Genomic DNA, 25,936 nt, shown 5'->3' with positions numbered 1-25,936 from the left:
CGCAGGTAACCCAAAAAATAATGTAAAATAATTATAAATATAGTTATAGCTATAGAAATACATATAGACATCGAGAACCTGCTGCTGGACATCGACCGCGCGCCGCAGATCGTCAAAACACTCGATGCAGGTACCCCAAAATAAATATATATATATATAAATATAGGTATAGATATAGATATAGCTATAGAAATACATATAGACATCGGGAACCTGCTGCTGGACATCGACCGCGCCCCGCAGATCGTCAAAACACTCGATGCAGGTACCCCAAAATAAATATATATATATATATAAATATAGGTATAGATATAGATATAGCTATAGAAATACATATAAACATCGGGAACCTGCTGCTGGACATCGACCGTGCCCCGCAGATCGTCAAAACACTCGATGCAGGTAACCCAAAAAATAATGTAAAATAAATATAAATATAGTTATAGCTATAGAAATACATATAGACATCGAGAACCTGCTGCTGGACATCGACCGCGCGCCGCAGATCGTCAAAACACTCGATGCAGGTAACCCAAAAATAATGTAAAATAAATATAAATATAGGTATAGATATAGTTATAGCTATAGAAACATGGAGAACCTGCTGCTGGACATCGACCGTGCCCCGCAGATCGTCAAAACACTCGATGCAGGTAACACCAAAAATAATGTAAAATAAATATAAATATAGATATAGATATAGATATAGAAATACATATAGACATCGAGAACCTGCTGCTGGACATCGACCGCGCCCCGCAGATCGTCAAAACGCTCGATGCAGGTAACACCAAAAATATAGATATAAATGTAAATATAGATATAGATATAGATATAGCTATAGAAATACATATAGACATCGAGAACCTGCTGCTGGACATCGACCGCGCCCCGCAGATCGTCAAAACCCTGGACTCAGGTAACCCTGAAAAATATAAATATAAAATAATTATAGATAATAGTTATAGATATAAATATAGCTATAGAAATACATATAAACATCGAGAACCTGCTGCTGGACATTGACCGCGCGCCGCAGATCGTCAAAACACTCGATGCAGGTACCCCAAAATAAATATATATATATATAAATATAGGTATAGATATAGATATAGCTATAGAAATACATATAAACATCGAGAACCTGCTGCTGGACATCGACCGTGCGCCGCAGATCGTCAAAACACTCGATGCAGGTAACACCAAAAATATAGATATAAATGTAAATATAGATATAGATATAGATATAGCTATAGAAATACATATAGACATCGAGAACCTGCTGCTGGACATCGACCGCACGCCGCAGATCGTCAAAACACTCGATGCAGGTAACCCAAAAAATAATGTAAAATAAATATAAATATAGTTATAGCTATAGAAATACATATAAACATCGGGAACCTGCTGCTGGACATCGACCGTGCCCCGCAGATCGTCAAAACCCTGGATGCAGGTAACACCAAAATTAAATAAATATATATATAAATGTAAATATAGATATAGATATAGCTATAGAAATACATATAAACATCGGGAACCTGCTGCTGGACATCGACCGCGCCCCGCAGATCGTCAAAACACTCGATGCAGGTAACCCAAAAATAATGTAAAATAAATATAAATATAGGTATAGATATAGTTATAGCTATACAAACATCGGGAACCTGCTGCTGGACATCGACCGTGCGCCGCAGATCGTCAAAACACTCGATGCAGGTAACCCTGAAAAATAAATATATATAAATATAAATATAGTTATAGATATAGAAATACATATACATATACGTATAAACATCGAGAACCTGCTGCTGGACATCGACCGTGCGCCGCAGATCGTCAAAACACTCGATGCAGGTACCCCCAAATAAATATAAATATAAATATAGATATAGATATAAATATAAATATAAATATAAATATAGATATAGATATAGATATAAATATAAATATAGATATAAATATAGATATAGAGGACATCGCGCGCCACAGATCGTCAAAACCCTCGATGCAGGTACCCCCAAAAATAAATATAAATATAAATATAAATATAAATATAGATACAGATATAGATATAGAGGACATCAACCCCCATTTTTGCCCGTTTCCCCCCCATTTTTTGCCATTTTTAACCCATTTTTGCTATTCCTAACCCATTTTTGCCTATTTTCCCCCCATTTTTTGCCCGTTTTCCCCCCGTTTTTTGCCGTTCCTAACCCATTTTTTGCCCTTTCTAACCCATTTTTGCCCCTTCCTAACCCATTTTTTGCCCTTTCTAACCCAGTTTTTTGCCCGTTTTCCCCCCATTTTTGCCCGTTCCTAACCCGTTTTTTACCATTCCTAACCCGTTTTTTGTCCATTTTCCCTCCATTTTTGGCCGTTCCTAACCCATTTTTGCCCCTTCCTAACCCATTTTTTGCCCTTTTCCCCCATTTTTGGCCGTTCCTAACCCATTTTTTGCCATTCCTAACCCATTTTTGCCCGTTTTTCCCCCATTTTTTACCATTCCTAACCCGTTTTTTGTCCATTTTCCCTCCATTTTTGGCCGTTCCTAACCCATTTTTGCCCCTTCCTAACCCATTTTTTGGCCATTTCTCCCCCATTTTTGCCCGTTGTCCCCCCATTTTTGGCCATTCCTAACCCATTTTTGCCCTTTCTAACCCATTTTTTACCATTTCTAACCCATTTTTGCCCGTTTTTCCCCCATTTTTTGCCATTACTAACCCATTTTTTGCCCTTTCCCCCCCATTTTTTGCCGTTCCTAACCCATTTTTTACCCTTCCTAACCCATTTTTGCCCGTTTCTAACCCGTTTTTTGCCGTTTTCCCCCCGTTTTCGCAGCGGTGATCAAGATGGAGGGGGGCACGGAGCACGACCTGCGCATCCTGGAGCAGGAGGAGGAGGAGGAGCGCCCCGACAAGGCCGAAGGCCCCAAGAAGGAGGAGCCGAGGGCCCCGGAGCCGCCCGGGAAGGGCCCGGCCGAGCGCCCCGAGGGCGACCCCGGCGCCAAGGTCGGGGTCCGGGGGCCCCATTGGGATTTTGGGGGTCCCCATTGGGATTTTGGGGGGTTCTGCGGGGTCCCCATTGGGATTTTGGGGGTCCCCACTGGGATTTTGGGGGTCCCCATTGGGATTTTGGGAGTCCCTGGGGGATTCTGCGGGGTCCCCATTGGGATTCTGGGGGTCCCCATTGGGATTTTGGGGGGTTCGGGGGGTCCCCATTGGGATTTTGGGGGTCCCCATTGGGATTTTGGGGGGTCCCCATTGGGATTTTGGGGGGTTCTGGGGGTCCTCATTGGGATTTTGGGGGGTTCTGGGGGGTTCTGGGGGTCCCCATTGGGATTTTGGGGGTCCCTGAGGGGATTTTGGGGGGTTCTGGGGGTCCCCACTGGGATTTTGGGGGTCCCCATTGGGATTTTGGGGGATCCCTGTGGGGATTTTGGGGTCCTCATTGGGATTTTGGGGGTCCCTGTGGGGATTTTGGGGGGTTCTGGGGGTCCCCATTGGGATTTGGGGTCCTCATGGGGATTTTGGGGGGCTTGGGGGGTTCTGGGGGTCCCCACTGGGATTTTGGGAGTCCCTGGGGGATTCTGGGGGTCCCCATTGGGATTTTGGGGGTCCCTGAGGGGATTTTGGGGGGCTTGGGGGGATTTTGGGGGGTCCCCATTGGGATTTTGGGGGGTTCTGGGGGTCCCCATTGGGATTTTGGGGGGCTTGGGGGGTTCTGGGGGTCCTCATTGGGATTTTGGGGGTCCCTGGGGTATTCCTTGGGGGATTTTGGGGTTCCCTGGGCAGTTTTGGGGTCTTCCTTGGGGTCCCCATTGGGATTTTGGGGGGTTCTGGGGGGTTCTGGGGGTCCCCATTGGGATTTTGGGGGGTCCCCATTGGGATTCTGGGGGTCCCCATTGGGATTCTGGGGGTCCCCATTGGGATTTTGGGGTTCCCTGGGGGATTCTGGGGGTCCCTGTGGAGATTTTGGGGTCCTCATGGGGATTTTGGGGGTCCTTGGGGTCTTCCTTGGGGGATTTTGGGGTTCCCTGGGCAGTTTTGGGGTCTTCCTTGGGGTCCCCATTGGGATTTTGGGGTCCTCAGGGGGATTGTGGGGGTCCCCATGGGGATTTTGGGGGGCTTGGGGGGTTCTTGGGGTCCCCACTGGGATTTTGGGGGTCCCCATTGGGATTTTGGGGAGTTTGGGGGGTTCTGGGGGTCCCCATTGGGATTTTGGGGGTCCCTGGGGGATTCTGGGGGTCCCCATTGAGATTTTGGGGGTCCCCGGGGGATTTTTGGGGTCCCCAGGGTCTTCCTTGGGGGATTTTGGGGTTCCCTGGGCAGTTTTGGGGTCCCTTTGGTCCTTGGGGTCCTCATGGGGATTTTTGGGGTCCCCATTGGGATTTTGGGGGTCCTCATGGGGATTTTGGGGTCCCTTTGGTCCTTGGGGTTCCCTGTGGGGATTTTGGGGTCCTTTTGGTCCTTGGGGTCTTCCTTGTGGGGATTTTGGGGGTCCCTGTGAAGGGTTTTGGGTCCCTTTGGTCCTTGGGGTCCCCATGGGGATTTTGGGGTTTCTTGATGGATTTTGGGGAATTTTGGGGTCCCTTTGGTCCTTGGGGTCCCCATGGGAATTTTGGGGTCCCTTTTGCCCCTGGGGTGTTTTCTGGGGGCTCTTTTGGGGTCCCCCTTTGACCCCCCCACAATCTCCCCACAGGCCGAAGGGGCGGAGCCGGGGGCGGAGCCTGCATCAGGGGCGGGGCCAGAGGAGGAGGAGGAGGGGCCAGACAAGGGGCCCAAGGCTGAGGAAGGCGACAAGGAGGGCGGGGCCAAGGTCGGTGACCACGCCCCCAAGTGACCGCACCCCACAAAGCTCCACCCCCACCATCATCACAGGGAGGCTGGTGAAGCCACGCCCCTTTATCTTAGCCACACCCTTCTCTATCAAACCACACACATTTTCTGTGAGCCACACCCCTTTCTACCAGGCCACACCCTTTTCTGTTAGCCACGCCCCTTTCTAACAGACCACACCTCCCAATAGCACCTCCCCATGGAAAGCCCCGCCTCTCTACACAAACCACGCCCCTTTCTAACAAACCACACCCCTTTTCTGTTAGCCACACCCCTTTCTGCTAAGCCCCACCTCCCCATGGAAAGCCCCGCCTCTCTACACAAACCACGCCCCTTTATGCACTCCTCTCAATCCCCCACATAGGCCCCTCCCACCGTCATTAAATCCCTCCAGCCCCTCCCCTTTCTCCATCGCCACCCAGCCCCTCCCCTTTGGCCAAGCCCCGCCCCTTTATTGGAGCCCCGCCCTCTGGCGCCCCCTGCAGGCGCGGCCGCGTCAGCGCAGCCGGGACAGCGAGGACGGGGACAGCGACAGCGGGGACAGCGAGGGGACCCGGAGAGAGCCCGGGAAAGGTGAGAGGGGACACTGGGGACATTGGGGGGACATTGGGGACACTGGGGGGACATTGGGGACAGTGGGGACACGGAGAGAGCCCGGGAAAGGTGAGAGGGGACATTGGGGACATTGGGGACAGTGGGGACAGCGAGGGGACATTGGGGACAGTGGGGACACTGGGGACATTGGGGACAGCGACAGTGGGGACAGCGAGGGGACCCGGAGAGAGCCCGGGAAAGGTGAGAGGGGACACATTGGGGACATTGGGGACATTGGGGACAGTGAGGGGACACGGAGAGAGCCCGGGAAAGGTGAGAGGGGACACTGGGGACACTGGGGACATTGGGGACACTGGGGACATTGGGGACAGCGAGGGGACACTGGGGGGACATTGGGGGCATTGGGGACACGGAGAGAGGCCGGGAAAGGTGAGGGGGGACATTGGGGACACTGGGGATAATCAGGGGGGTTTGGGGGTCTCTGGGTTGGGTTTGGGGGTCTCTGGGTTGGGTTTGGGGTCTCTGAGGGTCGGTTTGGGATGTTTGGGGTATTTTGAGGTGGGTTTTGGCGATTTTGGGGTCTCTGGGTTGGGTTTTGGTGAATTTGGGGTCTCTGGGGTGGGGTTTTGGGGTATTTGGGGTCTCTGAGGCTCTGTTTGGGCTCTCTGGGTGGGTTTTGGCGATTTTGGGGTCTCTTGGTTGGGTTTTGGTGATTTTGGGGTCTCTGGGTGTGGTTTGGGGGGCTCTGGGGGGTATTTGGGGTCTCTGGTTGGGTTTTGGGGATTTTGGGGTCTCTGGTTGGGTTTTGGTGATTTTGGGGTCTCTTGGTTGGGTTTTGGCGATTTTGGGGTCTCTGGTTGGGTTTTGGTGATTTTGGGGTCTCTTGGTTGGGTTTTGGTGATTTTGGGGTCTCTGGGTGTGGTTTGGGGGTCTCTGGGGGGTATTTGGGGTCTCTGGGTGGGTTTTGGGGATTTTGGGGTCTCTGGTTGGGTTTTGGTGATTTTGGGGTCTCTGGTTGGGTTTTGGCGATTTTGGGGTCTCTGGTTGGGTTTTGGTGATTTTGGGGTCTCTTGGTTGGGTTTTGGTGATTTTGGGGTCTCTGGGGTGGGGGAGGGGCTCCGTGCTGCGTTTCTGGGCCCCCCCCCCAATTCCCCCCCCCCCCAATTTCCCCCCCCCCCAGAGGAGCCCAAGGAGGACAAAGCCCCCCCCGAGGAGGCGGCCGGGACCCCTCCCCCCACGGGCAGCGCCCCCTCCCCCCCGCCCCCCCCCAAGGCCAAGGAGGGGCCGGGGGGGGCCCCGGGGGGGGGTCCCGAGGCCAGGCCGAGACCCCTGCACAAAACGTGCTCGTTGTTCATGAGGAACATCGCGCCCAACATCGCCCAGGCCGAGATCGTGGCGGTGAGAAACGGCCCAAAAACAGCTCTGGGACCCCCAAAAACGGCTCTGGGACCCCCAAAAACCCCAAAAACCGCCCCAAAAACCCCCAAAACGGCCCCAAAATACCCCAAAAACCGCCCCAAAATACCCCGGCACAAAACGTGCTCGTTGTTCATGAGGAACATCGCGCCCAACATCGCCCAGGCCGAGATCGTGGCGGTGAGAAAACAGCTCTGGGACCCCCAAAAACCCCAAAAACCACCCCAAAAACGGCTCCGGGACCCCCAAAAACCCCAAAAACCACCCCAAAAACCCCCAAAACGGCCCCAAAATACCCCAAAAACCGCCCCAAAATACCCCGGCACAAAACGTGCTCGTTGTTCATGAGGAACATCGCGCCCAACATCGCACAGGCCGAGATCGTGGCGGTGAGAAAACGGCTCTGGGACCCCCAAAAACGGCTCTGGGACCCCCAAAAACCCCAAAAACCGCCCCAAAAACGGCTCCGGGACCCCCAAAAACCCCAAAAACCGCCCCAAAAACGGCTCCGGGACCTCCAAAAACCCCAAAAACCGCCCCAAAATACCCCAAAAACCGCCCCAAAATACCCCAAAACCACCCCAAACGTGCTCGTTGTTCATGAGGAACATCGCGCCCAACATCGCCCAGGCCGAGATCGTGGCAGTGAGAAAACAGCCCTGGGACCCCCAAAAACCCCAAAAACCGCCCCAAAATACCCCAAAAACCGCCCCAAAATACCCCAAACACCACCCCAAAACCACCCCAAAATACCCCCAAAAACCGCCCCAAAAAGCGCCTCAAAAACCCCAGAAACCACCCAAAAAACCAGTCCTGGGAACCCCCGAAAAACCCCAAAAACCAGAGATTATGGCGGTGAGGAAACAGCTCCGGGACCCCCAAAAACGGCCCTGGGACCCCCAAAAACCACCCCAAAAATCCCCAAAACCGCCCCAAAAACCGCCCCAAAAACCGCCCCAAAATACCCCAAAAACCGCCCCAAAATACCCCAAAAATCCCCAAAACTGCCCCAAAATACCCCAAAAACCGCCCCCAAAACCCCCAAAACCACCCCAAAACACCCAGAAACCACCCAAAAACCAGTCCTGGGAACCCCCAAAAAAACCCCAAAAAGCCCCAAAGGAGCCAGCAAATTCCCCCCCAAAAAAACCCCAAAAAACCCCAAAAATCCCCCTGAACCCCCCAAAATGCCCCAAAACCGCCCAAAATGCCCCAAACCCCCCGCTCTGTGCCCCCAGCTGTGCAAGCGCTACCCCGGGTTCATGCGCGTGGCGCTGTCGGAGCCGCAGCCCGAGAGGAGGTGAGGGCAGTTTGGGGCAAATTCTGGGGATTTTGGAGCTTTTTGGGGCTTTTTGGGGTGGGATTGGGGTCACCCTGGGAGGGTTCAGGAGGTGAGGGTGCTTTGGGGCAAATTCGGGGCTTTTTGGGGCAAATTCGGGGCTTTTTGGGGCTTTTTGGGGCTTTTTGGGGTGGGATTGGGGACACCCCAGGGGGGTTCAGGAGGTGAGGGCAGTTTGGGGCAAATTCTGGGGATTTTGGGGCTTTTTGGGGCTTTTTGGGGTGGGATTGGGGTCACCCTGGGAGGGTTCAGGAGGTGAGGGCGCTTTGGGGCAAATCCGGGGGAATTTGGGGCTTTTTGGGGTGGATTTCGGGTGGAATTTTGGGGTTTTTAGGGCTCACCGTGGGATTTTTCACTCTCAGATTTTTGAGGATGGACTGGGCAGGTTTTGGGTGGAATTTTGGGGATTTTGGGACTCACAGAAAGTTTTTCTCTCAGGTTTTTGAGGAGGGGCTGGGTGGGTTTTGGGTGAATTTTGGGTGGATTTTGGGTGAAATTTTGGGGATTTTGGGGCTCACAGTGGGATTTTTCCCTGTCAGGTTTTCAGGAGGTGCTGGGTGGGTTTTGGGGTGGATTTTGGGTGTAATTTCGGGGATTTTGGGGCTCACAGGGATTTTCCCTCCCAGGTTCTTCAGGAGGGGCTGGGTCACCTTCGACCGCAGCGTGAACATCAAGGAGATTTGCTGGAGCCTGCAGAACATCCGGGTGCGTTTTGGGGCAAATTCCGTGGGTTTGGGGTTCTCTTTGTGTATTTTCGGGTGTCCTTGGTGGATTTTGGGGTGGTTCTGATGAATTTTGGGTCGATCCTGATGGATTTTGGGGTGATTCTGATGGATTTTTGGTGTTTTCCAGCTCCGTGAGTGTGAGCTGAGCCCCACTGTGACCCAGGCTGGGTTTGATGGATTTTGGGGATATTTTGATGGGTTTTGGGTCTTGGGGTGGTTTTGATGAATTTTGAGGTGGTTTTGATGGATTTTGGAGCAGCTTTGATGGATTTTGAGGTGGTTCCCATGTATTTTGGGGAGATTCTCATGGATTTTTGGTGTTTTCCAGCTCTGTGAGTGCGAGCTCAGCCCGGGACCTGACCCGGCGTGTGCACAACCTCTCGGGGCTGGGATTTAGGGATATTTTAATGAATTTTTGGGATATTTTGATGGAGTTTTGGGATATTTTAATGAATTTTAGGAATATTTTAATGAATTTTTGATGGTTTTTTTTTGCCATTTCCGGTGTTTTGCAGCTCCGTGAGTGCGAGCTGAGCCCGGGCGTGAACCGGGACCTGACCCGGCGTGTGTACAGTGTCTCAGGGCCGGGTTTTGATGGAATTTTGGGATATTTTGGTGGATTTTAATGGCATTTTTTTTGCCGTTTTCGGTGTTTTCCAGCTCCGTGAGTGCGAGCTGAGCCCCGGCGTGACCCGGGCTGGGTTTGATGGATTTTTGGGATATTTCAATGGCGTTTTTTTGCCATTTCTGATGTGTTCCAGCTCCGTGAGTGCGAGCTGAGCCCCGGCGTGAACCGGGACCTGACGCGGCGCGTGCGCAACGTCTCGGGGCTCACCCAGCACCGCCCCATCGTGCGCCACGACATCAAGCTGGCCGCGCGCCTGGTGCAGGCCCTGGACGCCCGCGCGCGCCTCTGGAGCCCCCCGGGAGCCGCTGCCACCGCCACCGGGGACGGGGACACGGCCGGGGGGGACACGGGCGGCAGCGGGGGCGGGGACAGCGAGGCCCCGCCCAGCACCGAGCCCGGGGTGAGACACGGGGGGGACAGAGGGACAGCAATGGGGGGACACAGGGGGACAGCAATGGGGACACAGGGACAGCAATGGGGGAGGCACAGAGTGACACTGGGGGGGACATAGAGGGACATCAATGGAGGGGGACACAGAGTGACACAGTGGGGGGACATAGAGGGACATCAAGGGACCCCCCAATGTCCCCAAAGGACACAGAGTGACACCAATGGGGACACAGAGGGGGACACAGAGGGACACCAGGGGGGGACACAGAGGGACAATGGGGGGGACCTAGAGGGACAGCAATGGGGGGACACAGATTGACACTGGGGGGACAGAGTGACACCAAGGGGGGACACAAGAGTGACACCAATGGGGACACAGAGTGACACTGGGGGGGACACAGAGTGACACCAAGGGACCCCCAATGTCCCTAAGGGACACAGAGGGACACCAAAGGGGGGGGGGACACAGAGGGACACTGGGGTGAGACACAGGGGGGGGCACAGAGGGACACCAATGGGGGGGGACACAGAGTGACACCAAGGGACCCCCAGTGTCCCCAGTGGTGTCACCGGGGGACCCCCAGGGTCCTTCAGGGTGTCCCGGGTGTCCCCAGTGCTGGGCCTGATGTCCCCAGGGTCCTTCAGGGTGTCCCTGAGGGATCCCCAATGCCCCCACTGCTGTCCCCAGGCCCAGAACCCGGTGCTGCGGCACATCACGGATTACCTGATCGAGGAGTGAGCGCCCCCAATGTCCCCATTAATGTCCCCATTAATGTCCCCAATGTCCCCCCAGGCCCAGAACCCTGTCCTGCGGCACATCACGGATTACCTGATCGAGGAGTGAGCGCCCCCAATGTCCCCATTAATGTCCCCAATGCTGTCCCCAATGTCCCCAGGCGCAGAACCCCGTGCTCCGTCACATCACGGATTACCTGATCGAGGAGTGAGCGCCCCCATTGTCCCCATTAATGTCCCCATTGCTGTCCCCAATGCTGTCCCCAATGTCCCCAGGCCCAGAACCCGGTCCTCCGTCACATCACGGATTACCTGATCGAGGAGGTGAGCGCCGAGGAGGAGGAGCTGCTGGGGCAGGGCCAGGCCCAGGGGCAGGGCCAGGCCCAGGGCGCGGCCCCGGCCGAGGACGCCGCGCGCGAGACCAACCCGGCCGAGGTCACCGTGGAGCGCGACGAGAAACTGCTCAAGGTGCGTCCCCGGGGTCACCAGGGGTGTCCCCAAGGTGTCACCAGAGTGTCCCCAAAGTACCTTCAAGAGTGTCCCCAAGGTGTCCCCAGGGTGTGCCCAGAGTGCCTTCAAAATGTCTTCAAAAGTGTCCCAAATGTGTGCCCAAAGCGTCCCCAGGGTGTCTTCAAAAGTGGCCCCAGGGTGTCCCCAGGGTGTCCCTAAAATGTCCCCAAAGTACCTTCAAGAGTGTCCCCAGGGTGTCCCCAACGTGTCCCCAGGGTGTACCCACGGTGTCCCTAAAATGTCCCCAGAGTGTCCCCAGGGTGCCTTCAAAAGTGTCCCCAGGGTGTGCCCAGGGTGTCCCTAAAATGTCCCCAGAGTGTCCCCAGGGTGCCTTCAAAAGTGTCCCAAGGGTGTCCCCAGGGTGTACCCAGGGTGTGCCCAAGGTGTCCCCAAAGCACCTTCAAGAGTGTCCCCAAGGTGTCCCCAGGGTGCCTTCAAAAGTGTCCCAAATGTGTCCCCAAAGTGTCTTCAAAAGTGTCCCCAAGGTGTCCCCAGGGTGTGCCCAGGGTGTCCCTAAAATGTCCCCAAAATGTCCCCAAAGTACCTTCAAGAGTGTCCCAAAAGTGTCCCCAGGGTGTCTTCAAAAATGTCCCCAAGGTGTCCCTAAAATGTCCTCAAAGTGTCCCCAAAATGTCTTCAAGAGTGTCCCCTCAATGTCCCCAATGTCCCCAAAGTGTCCCCAAAGTGTCCCCAATGTCTCCAATGTCCCCTCATTGTCCCCAATTGTCCCCCCCAGGTTCTGGACCGCCTCCTGCTCTACCTGCGCATCGTGCACTGTCCCCTCATTGTCCCCAGTGTCCCCAATGTCCCCAATGTCCCCTCATTGTCCCCAATGTCCCCAATCCCCCCAATGTCCCCAATTGTCCCCAATGCTGTCCCCAGGTTCTGGACCGCCTCCTGCTCTACCTGCGCATCGTGCACTCGGTCGATTACTACAACACCTCCGAGTACCCCAACGAGGACGAGATGCCCAACAGGTGCGGGATCATCCACGTGCGGGGCCCGCTGCCGCCCAACCGCGTCTCCCACGGCGAAGGTGAGCCCAAAAAACCCCGAATTCACCCCAAAATAACCCCAAAAACTGACCCAGAACCATCCCCATCCCAACCGCGTCTCCCACGGCGAAGGTGAGCCCAAAAAACCCTGAATTCACCCCAAAATAACCCCAGAAACCACCCCAAACCCAGCTGCGTGTCCCACGGCGAAGGTGAGCCCCAAAAACCCCAAAATTCACCCCAAAATAACCCCAAAAAACAGCCTGGAACCACCCCAAACCCAGCCGCGTCTCCCACGGCGAGGGTGAGCCCAAAAAACCCAAAATTCACCCCAAAATAACCCCAAAAACCACCCCAAACCCAGCTGCGTGTCCCACGGCGAAGGTGAGCCCCAAAAACCCCAAAATTCACCCCAAAATAACCCCAAAAAACAGCCTGGAACCACCCCAAACCCAGCCGCGTCTCCCACGGCGAGGGTGAGCCCAAAAAACCCAAAATTCACCCCAAAATAACCCCAAAAACCACCCCAAACCCAGCTGCGTGTCCCACGGCGAAGGTGAGCCCCAAAAAACCCTAAATTCACCCCAAAATAACCCCAAAAATCAACCCTAAAACCCCCCAATCCCAACCGCGTCTCCCACGGCAAGGGTGAGCCCCAAAATCCCCCAAATTCACCCCAAAACCCCCCAAATTCACCCCAAAACCTGTCCCTGGTGTCCGAGTGGCAGCGCGGGTTTGAGGCCCCAATATCCCATTCTTACCCCATTTATGTCAATTTTTTGGGGATTTTTGGGATGTTTTGGGATTTTTCGGGATTTTCAGGATTTTTTGGGATTTTTTCAGGGTTTTTTGGGTTTTTTGTCACTCTCAGTGTCCCCTGTCCCCAGTGTCCGAGTGGCAGTGCGGGTTCGAGGCCTCAATATCCCATTTTTACCCCATTTATGTCAGTTTTTTGGGGTTTTTCGGGATTTTTTTTGGGATTTTTTTCAGGGTTTTTTGGGATTTTTTGGGGTTTTTTTTCAGAGTTTTTGGGTTTTTTGTCACTCAGTGTCCCCTGTCCCCAGTGTCCGAGTGGCAGCGCGGGTTCGAGGCGCCAATCCCAGTGACCCAATATCCCATTCTTACCCCATTTATGTCAGTTTTATGGGGATTTTTGGGATGTTTTGGGATTTTTCGGGATTTTCAGGATTTTTTGGGATTTTTTCAGGGTTTTTTGGGTTTTTTGTCACTCTCAGTGTCCCCGTGTCCCCAGTGTCCGAGTGGCAGCGCGGGTTTGAGACCCCAATATCCCATTCTTACCCCATTTATGCCAGTTCTATGGGGATTTTTTGGGTTTTTTCGGGGTTTTGGGGTTTTTTGGGGGGATTTTTTTGGGTTTTTGGTCACTCTCAGTGTCCCCTGTCCCCAGTGTCCGAGTGGCAGCGCGGGTTCGAGGCCCCAATATCCCATTGATCCCAATGACCCAATATCCCATTCTTACCCCATTTATGTCAGTTTTATGGGGATTTTTGCAGGATTTTTTTGGGATTTTTTTGGGGTTTTTGGGTTTTTTGTCACTCTCTGTGTCCCCTGTCCCCAGTGTCTGAGTGGCAGCGCGGGTTCCTGGCGCGCCTGGCTCTGCTCCCATTGACCCCAGTGACCCAATATCCCATTTTTACCCCATTTATGTAAATTTTTTGGGGATTTTTTGGATTTTTGCAGGATTTTTTTGGGGTTTTCGGGGTTTTTGGGTTTTTGGTCACTCTCAGTGTCCCCTGTCCCCAGTGTCGGAGTGGCAGCGCGGGTTTGAGGCGCGCCTGGCCCCGCTCCTGGCTGGCCCTGGCTCTGTCCCCGAGGAGGAGGCGCAGTTCAATGGGGATTTTGGGGATGTTTTTGGGTTTTTGGTCACTCTCAGTGTCCCCTGTCCCCAGTGTCCGAGTGGCAGCGCGGGTTTGAGGCGCGCCTGGCCCCGCTCCTGGCCGGGCCTGGCTCTGTCCCCGAGGAGGAGGCGCAGTTCAATGGGGATTTTGGGGATTTTGGGGATGTTTTTGGGTTTTTGGTCACTCTCAGTGTCCCCTGTCCCCAGTGTCCGAGTGGCAGCGCGGGTTCGAGGCGCGCCTGGCCCCGCTCCTGGCCGGGCCTGGCTCTGTCCCCGAGGAGGAGGCGCAGTTCAATGGAGATTTTGGGGATTTTTGTGGGGATTTTGGGGATTTTCACGGGGTTTTTTGGGGTTTTTGGGTTATTTGGGATTCCCAGTGACCCTGCTGTCCCCTGTCCCCAGTGTCCGAGTGGCAGCGCGGGTTTGAGGCGCGCCTGGCCCCGCTCCTGGCCGGGCCCGGCTCTGTCCCCGAGGAGGAGGCGCAGTTCAATGGGGATTTTGGGGATTTTTGGGGGGATTTTGGGTTATTTGGGATTCCCAGTGACCCCGCTGTCCCCTGTCCCCAGTGTCGGAGTGGCAGCGCGGGTTCGAGGCGCGCCTGGCCCCGCTCCTGGCTGGTCCTGGCTCTGTCCCCGAGGAGGAGGCGCAGTTCAATGGGGATTTTGGGGATTTTCACGGGGTTTTTGGGGTTTTTGGTCACTCTCAGTGTCCCCTGTCCCCAGTGTCCGAGTGGCAGCGCGGGTTTGAGGCGCGCCTGGCCCCGCTCCTGGCCGGGCCCGGCTCTGTCCCCGAGGAGGAGGCGCAGTTCAATGGGGATTTTGGGGATTTTTGGGGGGATTTTGGGTTATTTGGGATTCCCAGTGACCCCGCTGTCCCCTGTCCCCAGTGTCGGAGTGGCAGCGCGGGTTCGAGGCGCGCCTGGCCCCGCTCCTGGCCGGCCCTGGCTCTGTCCCCGAGGAGGAGGCGCAGTTCAATGGGGATTTTGGGGATTTTTGGGGGGATTTTGGGTTATTTGGGATTCCCAGTGACCCCGCTGTCCCCTGTCCCCAGTGTCGGAGTGGCAGCGCGGGTTTGAGGCGCGCCTGGCCCCGCTCCTGGCCGGGCCCGGCTCTGTCCCCGAGGAGGAGGCGCAGCGCCTCGGCCGCAAGGACCCCGAGCAGGAGCTGGAGAAATTCGTGAGCGCCAACACCCAGGAGCTGGGCAAGGACAAGTGGCTGTGCCCCCTCAGCGGCAAGAAGTTCAAGGTGGGGACATTGGGGACATCATTGGGGACAGCCTGGGGACATCCTCGGGGTCATTGGGACCATTGGGGACAGACACAGGACACAGGGGACAGACAGGGCACACCCAGGAGCTGGGCAAGGACAAGTGGCTGTGCCCCCTCAGCGGCAAGAAATTCAAGGTGGGGACATTGGGGACACCTTGGGGACATCCTGGGGACATTCTTGGGGTCATTGGGATCGTTGGGGACACCTTGGGGACAGCCTGGGACAGACAGGAGCCATTGGGATCATTAGGGACACCCAGGAGCTGGGCAAGGACAAGTGGCTGTGCCCCCTCAGCGGCAAGAAGTTCAAGGTGGGGACATTGGGGACATCATTGGGGACATCAGGGACATCATTGGGATCATTTGGGACACCCTGGGGACACCCTGGGGACATTGGAGGGGTGATGTCCCCAATCCTGTCAGTGTCCCCAATGTCCCCAATGTCCCCAGGGCCCCAAGTTCGTGCGCAAGCACGGGGACAGGATGGGGCTGTGTCACCCCAATGTCCCCAATGTCCCCAATGTCCCCAGGGCCCCAAGTTCGTGCGCAAGCACGGGGACAGGATGGGGCTGTGTCACCCCAATGTCCCCAGTGTCCCCAATGGTGTCCCCAATGTCCCCAGGGCCCCGAGTTTGTGCGCAAGCACATCTTCAACAAGCACGGGGACAAGATGGGGCAGTGTCACCCCAATGTCCCCTGGTGTCCCCAATGTCCCCAATCCTGTCAGTGTCCCCCAGTGTCCCCAATGTCCCCAATGTCCCCAATGTCCCCAATCCTGTCAGTGTCCCCCAATGTCCCCAATGCTGTCCCCAATGGTGTCCCCAGGGCCCCGAGTTTGTGCGCAAGCACATCTTCAACAAGCACGGGGACAAGATGGGGCTGTGTCACCCCAGTGTCCCCAATGTCCCCAATGTCCCCAATCCCATGGATGTCCCCAATGTCCCCCAATGTCCCCAATGTCCCCAATGTCCCCAATCCCATGGATGTCCCCAATGTCCCCCAATGTCCCCAATGTCCCCAATGTCCCCAATCCCATGGATGTCCCCAATGTCCCCAATGTCCCCCAATGTCCCCAATGTCCCCTGGTGTCCCCAATGTCCCCAATGTCCCCCCCAGGGCCCCGAGTTCGTGCGCAAGCACATCTTCAACAAGCACGGGGACAGGATGGGGCTGTGTCACCCCAATGTCCCCAATGTCCCCAATGTCCCCTGGTGTCCCCAATGTCCCCCCCAGGGCCCCGAGTTTGTGCGCAAGCACATCTTCAACAAGCACGGGGACAAGATGGGCGCCGTGCGCAAGGAGGTTTTGTTCTTCAACAATTTCCTGATGGACCCCAAGCGCCCGGCCCTGCCCGAGGGGGGCAAGGGCGGCCCCGCGGGGGGACCCAACGCAGGTGGGTGTCACCTGAGCGTCACCTGTGTCACCTGTGGGTCACCTGTGTGTCACCTGAGGGTCACCTGAATGTCACCTGTCACCTGAGTGTCACCTGAATGTCACCTGAGTGTCACCTGTGTCACCTGTGTCACCCTCTGTGTCACCTGTGCTGTCACCTGTGTGTCACCTGTGTCACCTGAATGTCACCTGTGTCATCTCTGTGTCACCTGAGGGTCACCTGTGTCACCTGTCAACTGTGTCATCTTAGTGTCACCTGAGTGTCACCTGAATGTCACCTGAATGTCACCCTCTGGGTCACCTGAGTGTCACCTGAGTGTCACCTGTGTCACCCTCTGTGTCACCTGTGCCACCTGTGTGTCACCTGTGTGTCACCTGTCACCTGTGTTACCTGTGTCACCTGTGTCATCCCTGTGTCATCCCTGTGTCATCCCTGTGTCACCTGTGCTGTCACCTGAATGTCACCTGTGTGTCACCCTCTGTGTCACCTGTCACCTGTGCCATCACCTGTGTTACCTGTGTCACCTGTGTCATCCCTGTGTCACCTGTGCTGTCACCTGTGTCACCTGTGTCATCCCTGTGTCATCACCTGTGTCACCTGAGTGTCACCTGTGTCACCTGTGCCATCCCCTGTGTCACCTGAGTGTCACCTGTGCCACCTGTGTCACCTATGTCACCTGTGCCATCACCTGTGTCACCTGTGTCACCTGAGTGTCACTTGTGCTGTCACCTGAATGTCACCTGTGTCACCTGTGTCATCCCTGTGTCATCCCTGTGTCATCCCTGTGTCACCTGAGTGTCACCTGAGTGTCACCTGTGCCATCCCCTGTGTCACCTGTGCCATCTGTCCCATCCCCGTGTCACCTGAATGTCACCCTCTCTGTCACCTGTCAACTGTGTCACCTGAATGTCACCTGTCACCTGTGCTGTCACCTGAATGTCACCTGTGCCATCACCTGTGTCATCTCTGTGTCACCTGTGCCGTCACCTGAATGTCACCTGTGTGTCACCTGAATGTCACCTGTGTGTCACCCTCTGTGTCACCTGTGTTATCCCTGTGTCACCTGAATGTCACCTGTGCCATCCCCTATGCCATCCCTGGGCTCTGTGTGTCACCTGAGCATCACCTGTGCCATCCCTGTCACTCCTGTGTCCCCCTCTGTGTCACCTGTGTGACCCCTGTGTGACCCCATTGTGACCCTGAGTGACCCCATTGTGACCCCCGTGTGCCCTCTGACCCCAGGTCTGACCCCGGGGGGGCTCCCGTACCCCCCCCAGTCCCCCCAGGGGCTGATGCCCTACGGGAGCCCCCGGCCGCCCATGCTGGGATACGGAGGTACCGGGAAAACGGGGAGAAAACGGGGGAAAATGGGAAAAAACGGGGCGAAAACGGGGGAAAACGGGCAAAAACGGGGAAAATGGGGGAAAACGGGCAAAAATAGGCAAAAACGGGGGAAAATGGGAAAAAACGGGGGAAATTGGGCAAAAACGGGGGAAAACGGGCAAAAATGGGGGAAAACGGGGGAAATTGGGAAAAAATAGGGGAAATTGGGAAAAAACGGGGGAAAACGGGCAAAAATGGGGGAAATTGGTCAAAAAAGGGGGAAATTGGGAAAAAACAGGGGAAATTGGGGAAAATGGGGGAAATTGGGAAAAATTGGGCAAAAACGGGGGAAATTGGGCAAAAACGGGCAAAAACGTGGGAAAACGGGGGAAATTGGGCAAAAATGGGGGAAATTGGGAAAAAATGGGGGAAATTGGGCAAAAATGGGGGAAACTGGGGGAAATTGGGGGAAATTGGGGGATTTGGGGGGAAATTGGGGGATTTTTGGGAGGGTCTGGGGGGGATTTGGTGGGGTTGGGGAATTTTGGGGGGGGATTTTGGGAGGAATTTGGGGGATTTTGGGGGAGTTTGGGAGAAGATTTCGGGAGGAATTTGGGGGATTTGGGGGGGATTCTGGGAGGGATTTTGGGGGGATTCTGTGATGGAATTTGGGGGAGTTTGGGGGGGATTTCGGGAGGAATTTGGGGGATTTTGGGGGCATTTGTGGGGGGGGTTTCGGGAGGAATTTGGGGGGGATTTTGGGAGGATTTGGGGAGGAGATTTCGGGAGGAATTTGGGGGGATTTTGAGGGGATTTCGGGGGATTTTGGGAGGAATTTGGGGGGATTTTGGGAGGAATTTGGGGTGGGATTTTGGGGGGGATTCGGGGAAAATTTTGGGTGGTTTGGGGTGGTTTGGGGGGATTTGGCGAGAACGGAGAGGGATTTTGGGAGGTTTGGGGTAAGATTGAGGAAAATTGGGATGGGGGGGATTTTGGGGAGGTTTGGGGGGAAATTTCGTGTGTGTTTTAGGGAACATTTTTGGGATTTTTTTGGGATATTTTTGGGATATTTTAGGGAATATTTTTGGGATTTTTTTGGGGATATTTTTTGGGATATTTTGGACGGGGGTTTTTTTGACATTTCGGACGTTTTTGGGTGTTTTTAACCCCTTGTTTTCCGCAGGATCCCACCCATACCCCCCCAGGCCCAACTGGGGACATTTCGGGTGTATTTTAGGGAACATTTTTGGGATTTTTTTGGGGATATTTTTGGGATATTTTAGGGAATATTTTTGGGATTTTTTTGGGGATATTTTTGGGATATTTTTGGGGATATTTTTGGGATATTCTTGGGATATTTTAGGGAATATTTTTGGGATATTTTTGGGATATCTTTTGGGATATTTTTGGGAATATTTTTGGGATATTTTTGGGGATATTTTTGGGATATCTTTTGGGATATTTTTGGGATATTTTTTGGGATTTTTTTTGGGATATTTTGGGTGTATTTTAGGGAACATTTTTGGGATATTTAAGGGAATATTTTTGGGGTATTTTTGGGATATTTTGGGGGATATTTTTTTGGGATATTTTGGGTGTATTTTAGGGAACATTTTTGGGATATTTAAGGGAATATTTTTGGGGTATTTTTGGGATATTTTGGGGGAATTTTTTTTGGGATATTTTGGGTGTATTTTATGGAATATTTTTGGGATTTTTTGGATATTTTTGGGATATTTTGGACGGGGTTTTTTTTGACATTTTGGACGTTTTTGGGTGTTTTTAACCCTTTCTTTTCCGCAGGATCCCACCCATACCCCCCCGGGCCCTACGGGGGTCGCGGCAGCTACGAAACCTTCAGGGGGCAGGGGGGGGCCGGGGGGGGGTACCTGAACAAACCCCGCAGCAGGTGAGGAACGGGGACCCCGAAAATGGGCACGGGGACCCCGAAAATGGGAACGGGGACCCCAAAAATGGGCACGGGGACCCCGGAAATGGGAACGGGGACCCCGAAAATGGGCACGGGGACCCCGAAAATGGGGTTGGGGACCCCAAAAATGGGGTCGGGGACCCCGAAAATGGGAATGGGGACCCCGAAAATGGGAATGGGGACCCTGAAAATGGGGGGGTGGGAATTGTGGGGTCCGGGTCCCTTTTTGGGGTGGATTTTGGGTGTTTTGGGGTGGATTTCAGGGTGGATTTTGGGTGATTTTGGGGCCATATTTTGGCTGATTTTGGGCTGATTTTTGGGCCGGATTTTGGGGCTGTATTTTGGCTGATTTTGGGGCTGTATTTTGGCTGATTTTGGGGCTGTATTTTGGGTGATTTTGGGGCCATATTTTGGTTTATTTTGGGTGATTTTGGGCCGGATTTTGGGACTCTATTTTGGCTGATTTTGGGTTGTATTTTGGGGCTGGTTTTGGATGTATTTGGGCTGATTTTGGGGCTGGTTTGGGGCTGTATTTTGGTTGATTTTGGGCTGTATTTTGGGTTGTATTTTGGGTGATTTTGGGGCCATATTTTGGTTGATTTTGTGCTGGTTTTGGGCCGGATTTTGGGGCTGTGTTTTGGGTGTATTTGCGCTGTATTTTAGCTGATTTTGGGTGTATTTTGGGGCTGATTTTGGGGCCGTATTTTGGGGCTGTATTTTGGGTGTATTTTGGGGCTGTATTTTGGGTGTATTTGGGCTGATTTTGGGCCGGATTTTGGGCTGGTTTTGGCTGATTTTGGGGCAGATTTTGGGCAGCATTTTGGGTGTATTTGGGCTGCTTTTAGCGCATTTTCGGGCTCTGATTTGCGTTTCCTGCCCCAGGATGGTGCGGGGCGACCCCCGGGCCATCGTCGAGTACCGGGACCTGGACGCCCCCGAGGACGTCGATTTCTTCTGACCCTCCCCCACCCGCGCCCCCCTTTTGATACGGCCCCGCCCCTCCCCCCTTTGTACGGCCCCGCCCCCAAACCCCACCCGAAAATCCCCAAAATTCCCCCAATAAAGAGGCCCCACCCACCCGGGGACTTGGCGCCTTCTTGGGGGAGATTTGGGGCAATTTTGGGGCAATTTCAGGGTTTTGGGGGAAATTCTGGGGCGGTTTTGGCTGAATTTTGGGGATTTTGGGGAAGTGTTGGGTGAATTTTGGGTGAGTTTTTGGTTAATTTTGGGGATTCTGGGGAAAATTTGGGGCTTTTGGGGGGATTTTGGGTGGATTTTTGAGATTTTGGTTGAGGTTAATTTTGGGTGAATTTGGGATGAATTCAGGGCGTTTTGGAGGGATTGTGGTGAATTGTTTGGATTTTGGGTGAATTTCAGGGATTTTGGACATTTTGGGGGGGTTTTTGGGTGAATTTCGGGGTGAATTTGGGGATTTTCGGGGGATTGTGGTGAATTGTTTGGATTTTGGGTGAATTTTGGGGTATTTTGAGATCAACGAAGGCGGAGCCATCCCTAAGCCCCGCCCCATGACGTAACGCACCCGTGACTACAACTCGATCGTTTATTGGTTCGCGATTCCGGCACCGCGGCCAATCAGCGCCACGGCCCCGACCTCAGCCAATCAGGAGCTGGAGGGCGGGGCAACCCACACACCATTGGCTGTCGCCCAGCAACAGCCGTGACGTCACCAGGAGGACGCAGGGAGCGCTCCCATTGGGCGGCGGCTCCACCAATGGGGGGGCAGGGGGAGGAGCCTCGGTTCTTAAAGGGGCAGCGCCCGAATGGGAGCGGTGACCTCCCGGTGACCCCGACGGTCACTTCCGGTCACTTCCGGTGGCCCCAGGCCCCTGAAAACCCTTGAAAAACCCCAAAACCCCTTAAAAACTCCAAAACTCCTTAAAAATCCAAAATAATCCTTAAAAAAACCCAAATCCCCTGAATTCACCCCAAAACCCCTTCGGCCACTCCGGGGCTGTCCGAGCCCCTCCCCCGATGAATTTTGGGGTGATTTTTATGATTTTTGGCTTCCCCGGGGGATATTCCAGCGATTTTGATGATTTTTGGGTGGTTCCGATGATTTTCCAGGCTCCCTTGGCCGGTTTTGGGTGCTCTTGGTGGATTTTGGGGTATTTTGGTGATTTTGATGATTTTTTCAGCTTTTTGGCAGATTTTTCAGATTTTTGGCAGCGTTCGTCCAATTTCTGCTGGGTTTTGTCCGGTTTTGACGATTTTCTGGGCATTTTTGACGATTTTCAGCTGATTTTGACGATTTTTTCTCTCTTTTTGCTGCGTTTCAGGCGATTTTGATTATTTTTGTCTGGTTTTGATGGTTTCTGTCTGCTTTCCTTGCGTTTTGTCTGGTTTTGCCCATTTTCAGGCGGTTTTGATCCCTTTTTTCTCAATTTTTGTTGATTTTTTTGTCCGTTTTTGCCCATTTCCGGGTGATTTTTACCAATTCTGTGTCCCCGTGGCTGCCCAGACCAGGATCAGCAGCGTCGATTTCCAGGTGGTTTAGGGCGAATTTTTGGTCCAATTTTGCCAGTTTTGGCCATTTTTGATTTTTTTTGTCCATTTTTGCCGTTTTTTGTCCGTTTTTGCCCATTTCCAGGTGTTTTATGCCCGTTTCTGTGTCCCTAGAGAGCCATGGCTGCCCAGCCCAGGATCAGCAGGGTCCATTTTCGGGTGGTTTTTTGCAGATTTTCAGGCGGATTTTGCCGTTTTTTGCTCATTTTTGACGCTTTTTCTCCATTTTTGCCATTTTTGTCCGTTTTTTCCCATTTCCAGGTGATTTTTGCCCGTTTCTGTGTCCCTAGAGGGCCATGGCGGCCCAGCCCAGGATGAGCAGGGTCCCCCCCAGCGGCGCCGCCCGGTTGAATTTGGGGTCCCCGGTGAGGCCGTGGAAGTAAAAGGGGCCACAGAAGAGGCCCAGCCCCGCCAGGAGCAGGGAGCCGGCCTGGGGAGGAATTCGGGCAAATTTGGGCAAATTCGGGCGAATTCGGGGCAGAATTCTGGGATTTGAGGGGGTTTGGGGGGAGTTTTAGGGAATTTGGGGTGAATTTGGGGGATTTGAGGGGGTTTGGGGAGGGGGAGATGGGATTTGGGGAGGATTTGGGGGAGCTTTGGGGCAGATTTTGGGGGGGAATTTGGGGTTTTGGGGGGAATTTGTGGGATTTGAGGGGGGTTGGGGCTGTTTGGGAGGGGATTTGGGGATGGTTGGGGGATTTTTGGGGCATTTGGGTGGGATTTATGGGGTTTGGGGAGAGTTTTGGGCAGAATTTGTGGAATTTGGGGGAAATTTGGGGGATTTGGGAGGTTTTGGGGAGAATTGGGGGGATTTGGGGTGGAATTTAGGAGAATTTGGGGGGGGTTGCAGGGAAATTTGGGGAATTTGGGGGGGTTAGAGGGATTTGGGGATTTTGGGGGGAACTTTGGGGGTTTGAGGGGTTTTGGAGGAATTTGGGTGGAATTTATGGGATTTGGGGGAGTTTTGGGCAGATTCAGGGGATTTGTGGGCGAGAATTTGGGGATTCTGAGCGGTTTTCTGGGGGATTTTGGGGCGTTTTTCACGATTTTTGGGGGTGATTCGGGGAGGGCGGGGTTGGCACAAGTGGGGGCGGGTTTTGGGGTGAATTCGGCAAATTTTGGGGGGGATTTTGGGGGGGATTTCGGGGCTCTCACCAGGTGTGGTCGGCGGCAGTGCGGGGTCGCCAGCAGGGCCAGGCTGTGCAGGAGGTGGAAGCGATTCGCGGTCTCGTAGAGCTGGGGGGGGGCGATTTTGGGGTCATTTCGGGTGATTTTGGGTTTTTTAGGGTCATTTTCGTTAATTTTGGGTTTATTTTGAGGCGGTTTTGGGCTATTTTTTTGGATTTTTGGGCGGTTTTTCCCCCCCTCCTCACTCACCTCTTTCTGATACTCGTCCCGGTCACTGCGGCGCATTCCTGGGGGGGGAAATGGAGGTCAAAGACCCCCAAAATTCCCCCAAAACCCCCCCAAATCCTGCCCAAATCCCCCCCAGGACCCCTCAGAGCCCCCCGGGACCGCCCCCTTCCCGCCCCGCCCCACCGTGGGCCCCGTAGGCCGCGCCCGCCATGGCGGCGGCTCCGCTGAGGGCCCCGACCCTGCCCCAGGCCGCCGCCATCGCTGCCCCCGCTCCGCTTCCGCTTCCGCCTCCGCGCGCTTCCGCTTCCGCCCCGCAACTCCGCGCCTCCCATTGGCCGCGCCGCGCGTCAATCAAAACTGAGGGTGACCAATGGGAGCGCGCAGAGCGGGTCCCGCCCCCCTGCGGGGTCACGGCGCCCCCTGGCGGGGCTGGGAGGGAGAGCGGCGACCCCCGGGGGGGGTTTGGGGGGTCCGGGGGATTTGGGGGGAATTTGGGAAATTTTGGGGTCCTAGGGGGGTTTGGGGGGGATTTAGGGGGTCCTGGAAGGGACTTGGGGGAGATTTGGGGAAATTTGGGGCATCCTGGGGGATTTTTGGGGAAATTTGGGGACTCTGGAGGGTCCTGGGGGGTTGGGGGATTCCCAAGGGGAATTTGGGGAGGATTTGGGGGGATTTGAGGGAAATTTGCGGGTCCTGCGGGGTTTGGAGGAAGATTTGGGGGGATTTTGGGGTCCTGGGGGGATTTTGGGGGGTCCTGGGGTTGATTCCTGTGGGGTTCCAAGTCGATTTTTGGTGGTTTTGGGATTTTTTTGGGGGCTCCAACCCCTCCCAAAGGATCCTGGGCCCCCCCAAATGTCGGGGGGCAAGGGGGAGGGTGAGGATGAGGATGGGGACGATGAAGACGAGGATGATGAGGATGAAGATGGCGAGAGGGGTTGGCGGTGATGATGACGATGAGGAGGGCGGGGGACTGGGGATGATGAAGATGAAGATGATGAAGATGATGAAGGCCGGGGCCTGGCCCTCGCATGGAGATGGTGCTGAGGATGCTGAGGACGATGAGGATGATGAGGATGATGAGGATGAAGGCCGGGGGCCGGGGATGGTGCTGAGGATGATGATGATGATGATGATGAGGACGATGATGATGATGAGGATGCGATGAAGATGAAGGGGCCGCCCCTGTCCCGGTGATGCTGAGGATGATGACGATGATGAAGATGATGCTGACAATGATGAGGACGACGACGATGATGAAGATGAGGATGCTGTTGATGAAGAAGATGATGCTGTTGACGATGATGATGGTGGTGGTGATGATGAGGAGGATGACGAAGGCTGGGGATGAAGATGATGGTGCTGCCAATGATGATGATGATGAGGAGGAAGGCCAGGGATGCTGATGCTGAGGATGCTGTTGACGATGATGAAGATGACGATGCTGATGAAGGCTGGGGATGAAGATGATGATGCTGATGATGCTGAGGATGAGGATGATGAAGATGACGATGATGATGAAGGCTGGGGATGGTGCTGTTGCTCTCCAACGAGGCCGATGCCGATGCTGAGGATGCTGAGGATGATGAGGATGAAGGCTGGGGATGGGGATGATGAAGATGACGATGCTGATGGTGCTGAGGATGCTGAGGATGAAGGGGTGGGCCGGGCCGGCGCTGCTGGGGATGCTGGGGATGATGAGGATGATGAAGATGATGAAGGTTGGGGATGGTGCTGATGCTCTCCGATGCCGATGCTGAGGATGCTGAGGATGCTGAGGATGAGGATGATGAAGATGAAGGGGCGGGCGCTGCCGGGGATGCTGAGGATGATGAAGATGAGGATGCTGAGGATGCTGAGGACGCTGAGGATGATGAAGATGATGAAGATGATGAGGATGAAGGGGCGGGCGCTGCCGGGGATGCTGAGGATGAGGATGCTGAGGACGCTGAGGATGATGAAGATGGGGATGCTGAGGATGATGATGAAGATGAAGGGGCGGGCGCTGCCGGGGCTGCCGGGGACGCTGAGGATGATGAAGATGAGGATGCTGAGGACGCTGAGGATGATGAAGATGATGAGGATGATGAGGATGATGAAGATGAAGATGCTCAGGATGATGAAGATGATGAAGATGAGGATGCTGAGGATGCTGATG

At 54.4% G+C, this 25,936-nt stretch overlaps 2 protein-coding genes across 2 annotated transcripts in view; one reads left to right on the top strand and one right to left on the bottom strand.

The window, feature by feature from the left end:
- SRRT (serrate, RNA effector molecule) overlaps positions 1 to 20,980 on the top strand; it is a gene marked incomplete at its 5' end in the record, with an annotated part of 31,417 nt that extends 10,437 nt beyond the window's left edge. Inside the window, 14 exon segments of the mRNA XM_071421194.1 lie at positions 2,842 to 3,011; positions 4,702 to 4,818; positions 5,324 to 5,411; positions 6,574 to 6,791; positions 8,048 to 8,109; positions 8,775 to 8,853; positions 9,635 to 9,901; positions 10,903 to 11,094; positions 12,019 to 12,172; positions 15,040 to 15,233; positions 16,490 to 16,649; positions 17,892 to 17,984; positions 19,776 to 19,881; positions 20,785 to 20,980. Of these exon segments, the coding sequence (XP_071277295.1) occupies positions 2,842 to 3,011; positions 4,702 to 4,818; positions 5,324 to 5,411; positions 6,574 to 6,791; positions 8,048 to 8,109; positions 8,775 to 8,853; positions 9,635 to 9,901; positions 10,903 to 11,094; positions 12,019 to 12,172; positions 15,040 to 15,233; positions 16,490 to 16,649; positions 17,892 to 17,984; positions 19,776 to 19,881; positions 20,785 to 20,860 (1,976 nt within the window).
- Positions 20,981 to 21,445: 465 nt separating this feature from the next.
- On the bottom strand, positions 21,446 to 25,221 carry TMEM256 (transmembrane protein 256). The gene is made up of 4 exons (XM_071421193.1): positions 23,965 to 25,221; positions 23,803 to 23,840; positions 23,581 to 23,661; positions 21,446 to 22,855 (listed from the first exon to the last, which is right to left on the bottom strand). Exons 1-4 carry the CDS (start codon positions 24,809 to 24,811, stop codon positions 22,712 to 22,714), a joined length of 1,110 nt encoding a protein of 369 aa, XP_071277294.1. The 5' UTR covers positions 24,812 to 25,221; the 3' UTR covers positions 21,446 to 22,711.
- Between the last annotated feature and the right edge of the window lie 715 nt (positions 25,222 to 25,936).

Source organism: Agelaius tricolor, unplaced genomic scaffold, assembly GCF_023055355.1.
Source record: "Agelaius tricolor isolate 1412-34295 unplaced genomic scaffold, bAgeTri1.0.p SCAF_198, whole genome shotgun sequence".
Taxonomy (NCBI): Eukaryota; Metazoa; Chordata; class Aves; order Passeriformes; family Icteridae; genus Agelaius; species Agelaius tricolor.
The sequence above is the reverse complement of the archived record's forward strand: the minus strand, read 5'-3'. Positions and strand labels throughout refer to the sequence as shown.

Excerpts from the sequence above, each read along its gene's own strand:
- TMEM256 (XM_071421193.1), bottom strand. The coding sequence starts at position 24,811 with ATGCGAGGGCCAGGCCCCGGCCTTCATCATCTTCATCATCTTCATCTT. Across the intron at positions 23,841-23,964 it reads CGCGGCCTACGGGGCCCACG|GAATGCGCCGCAGTGACCGG; the intron begins GTGGGGCGGGGC and ends TTCCCCCCCCAG. Across the intron at positions 22,856-23,580 it reads ACTGCCGCCGACCACACCTG|GCCGGCTCCCTGCTCCTGGC; the intron begins GTGAGAGCCCCG and ends ATTCCTCCCCAG.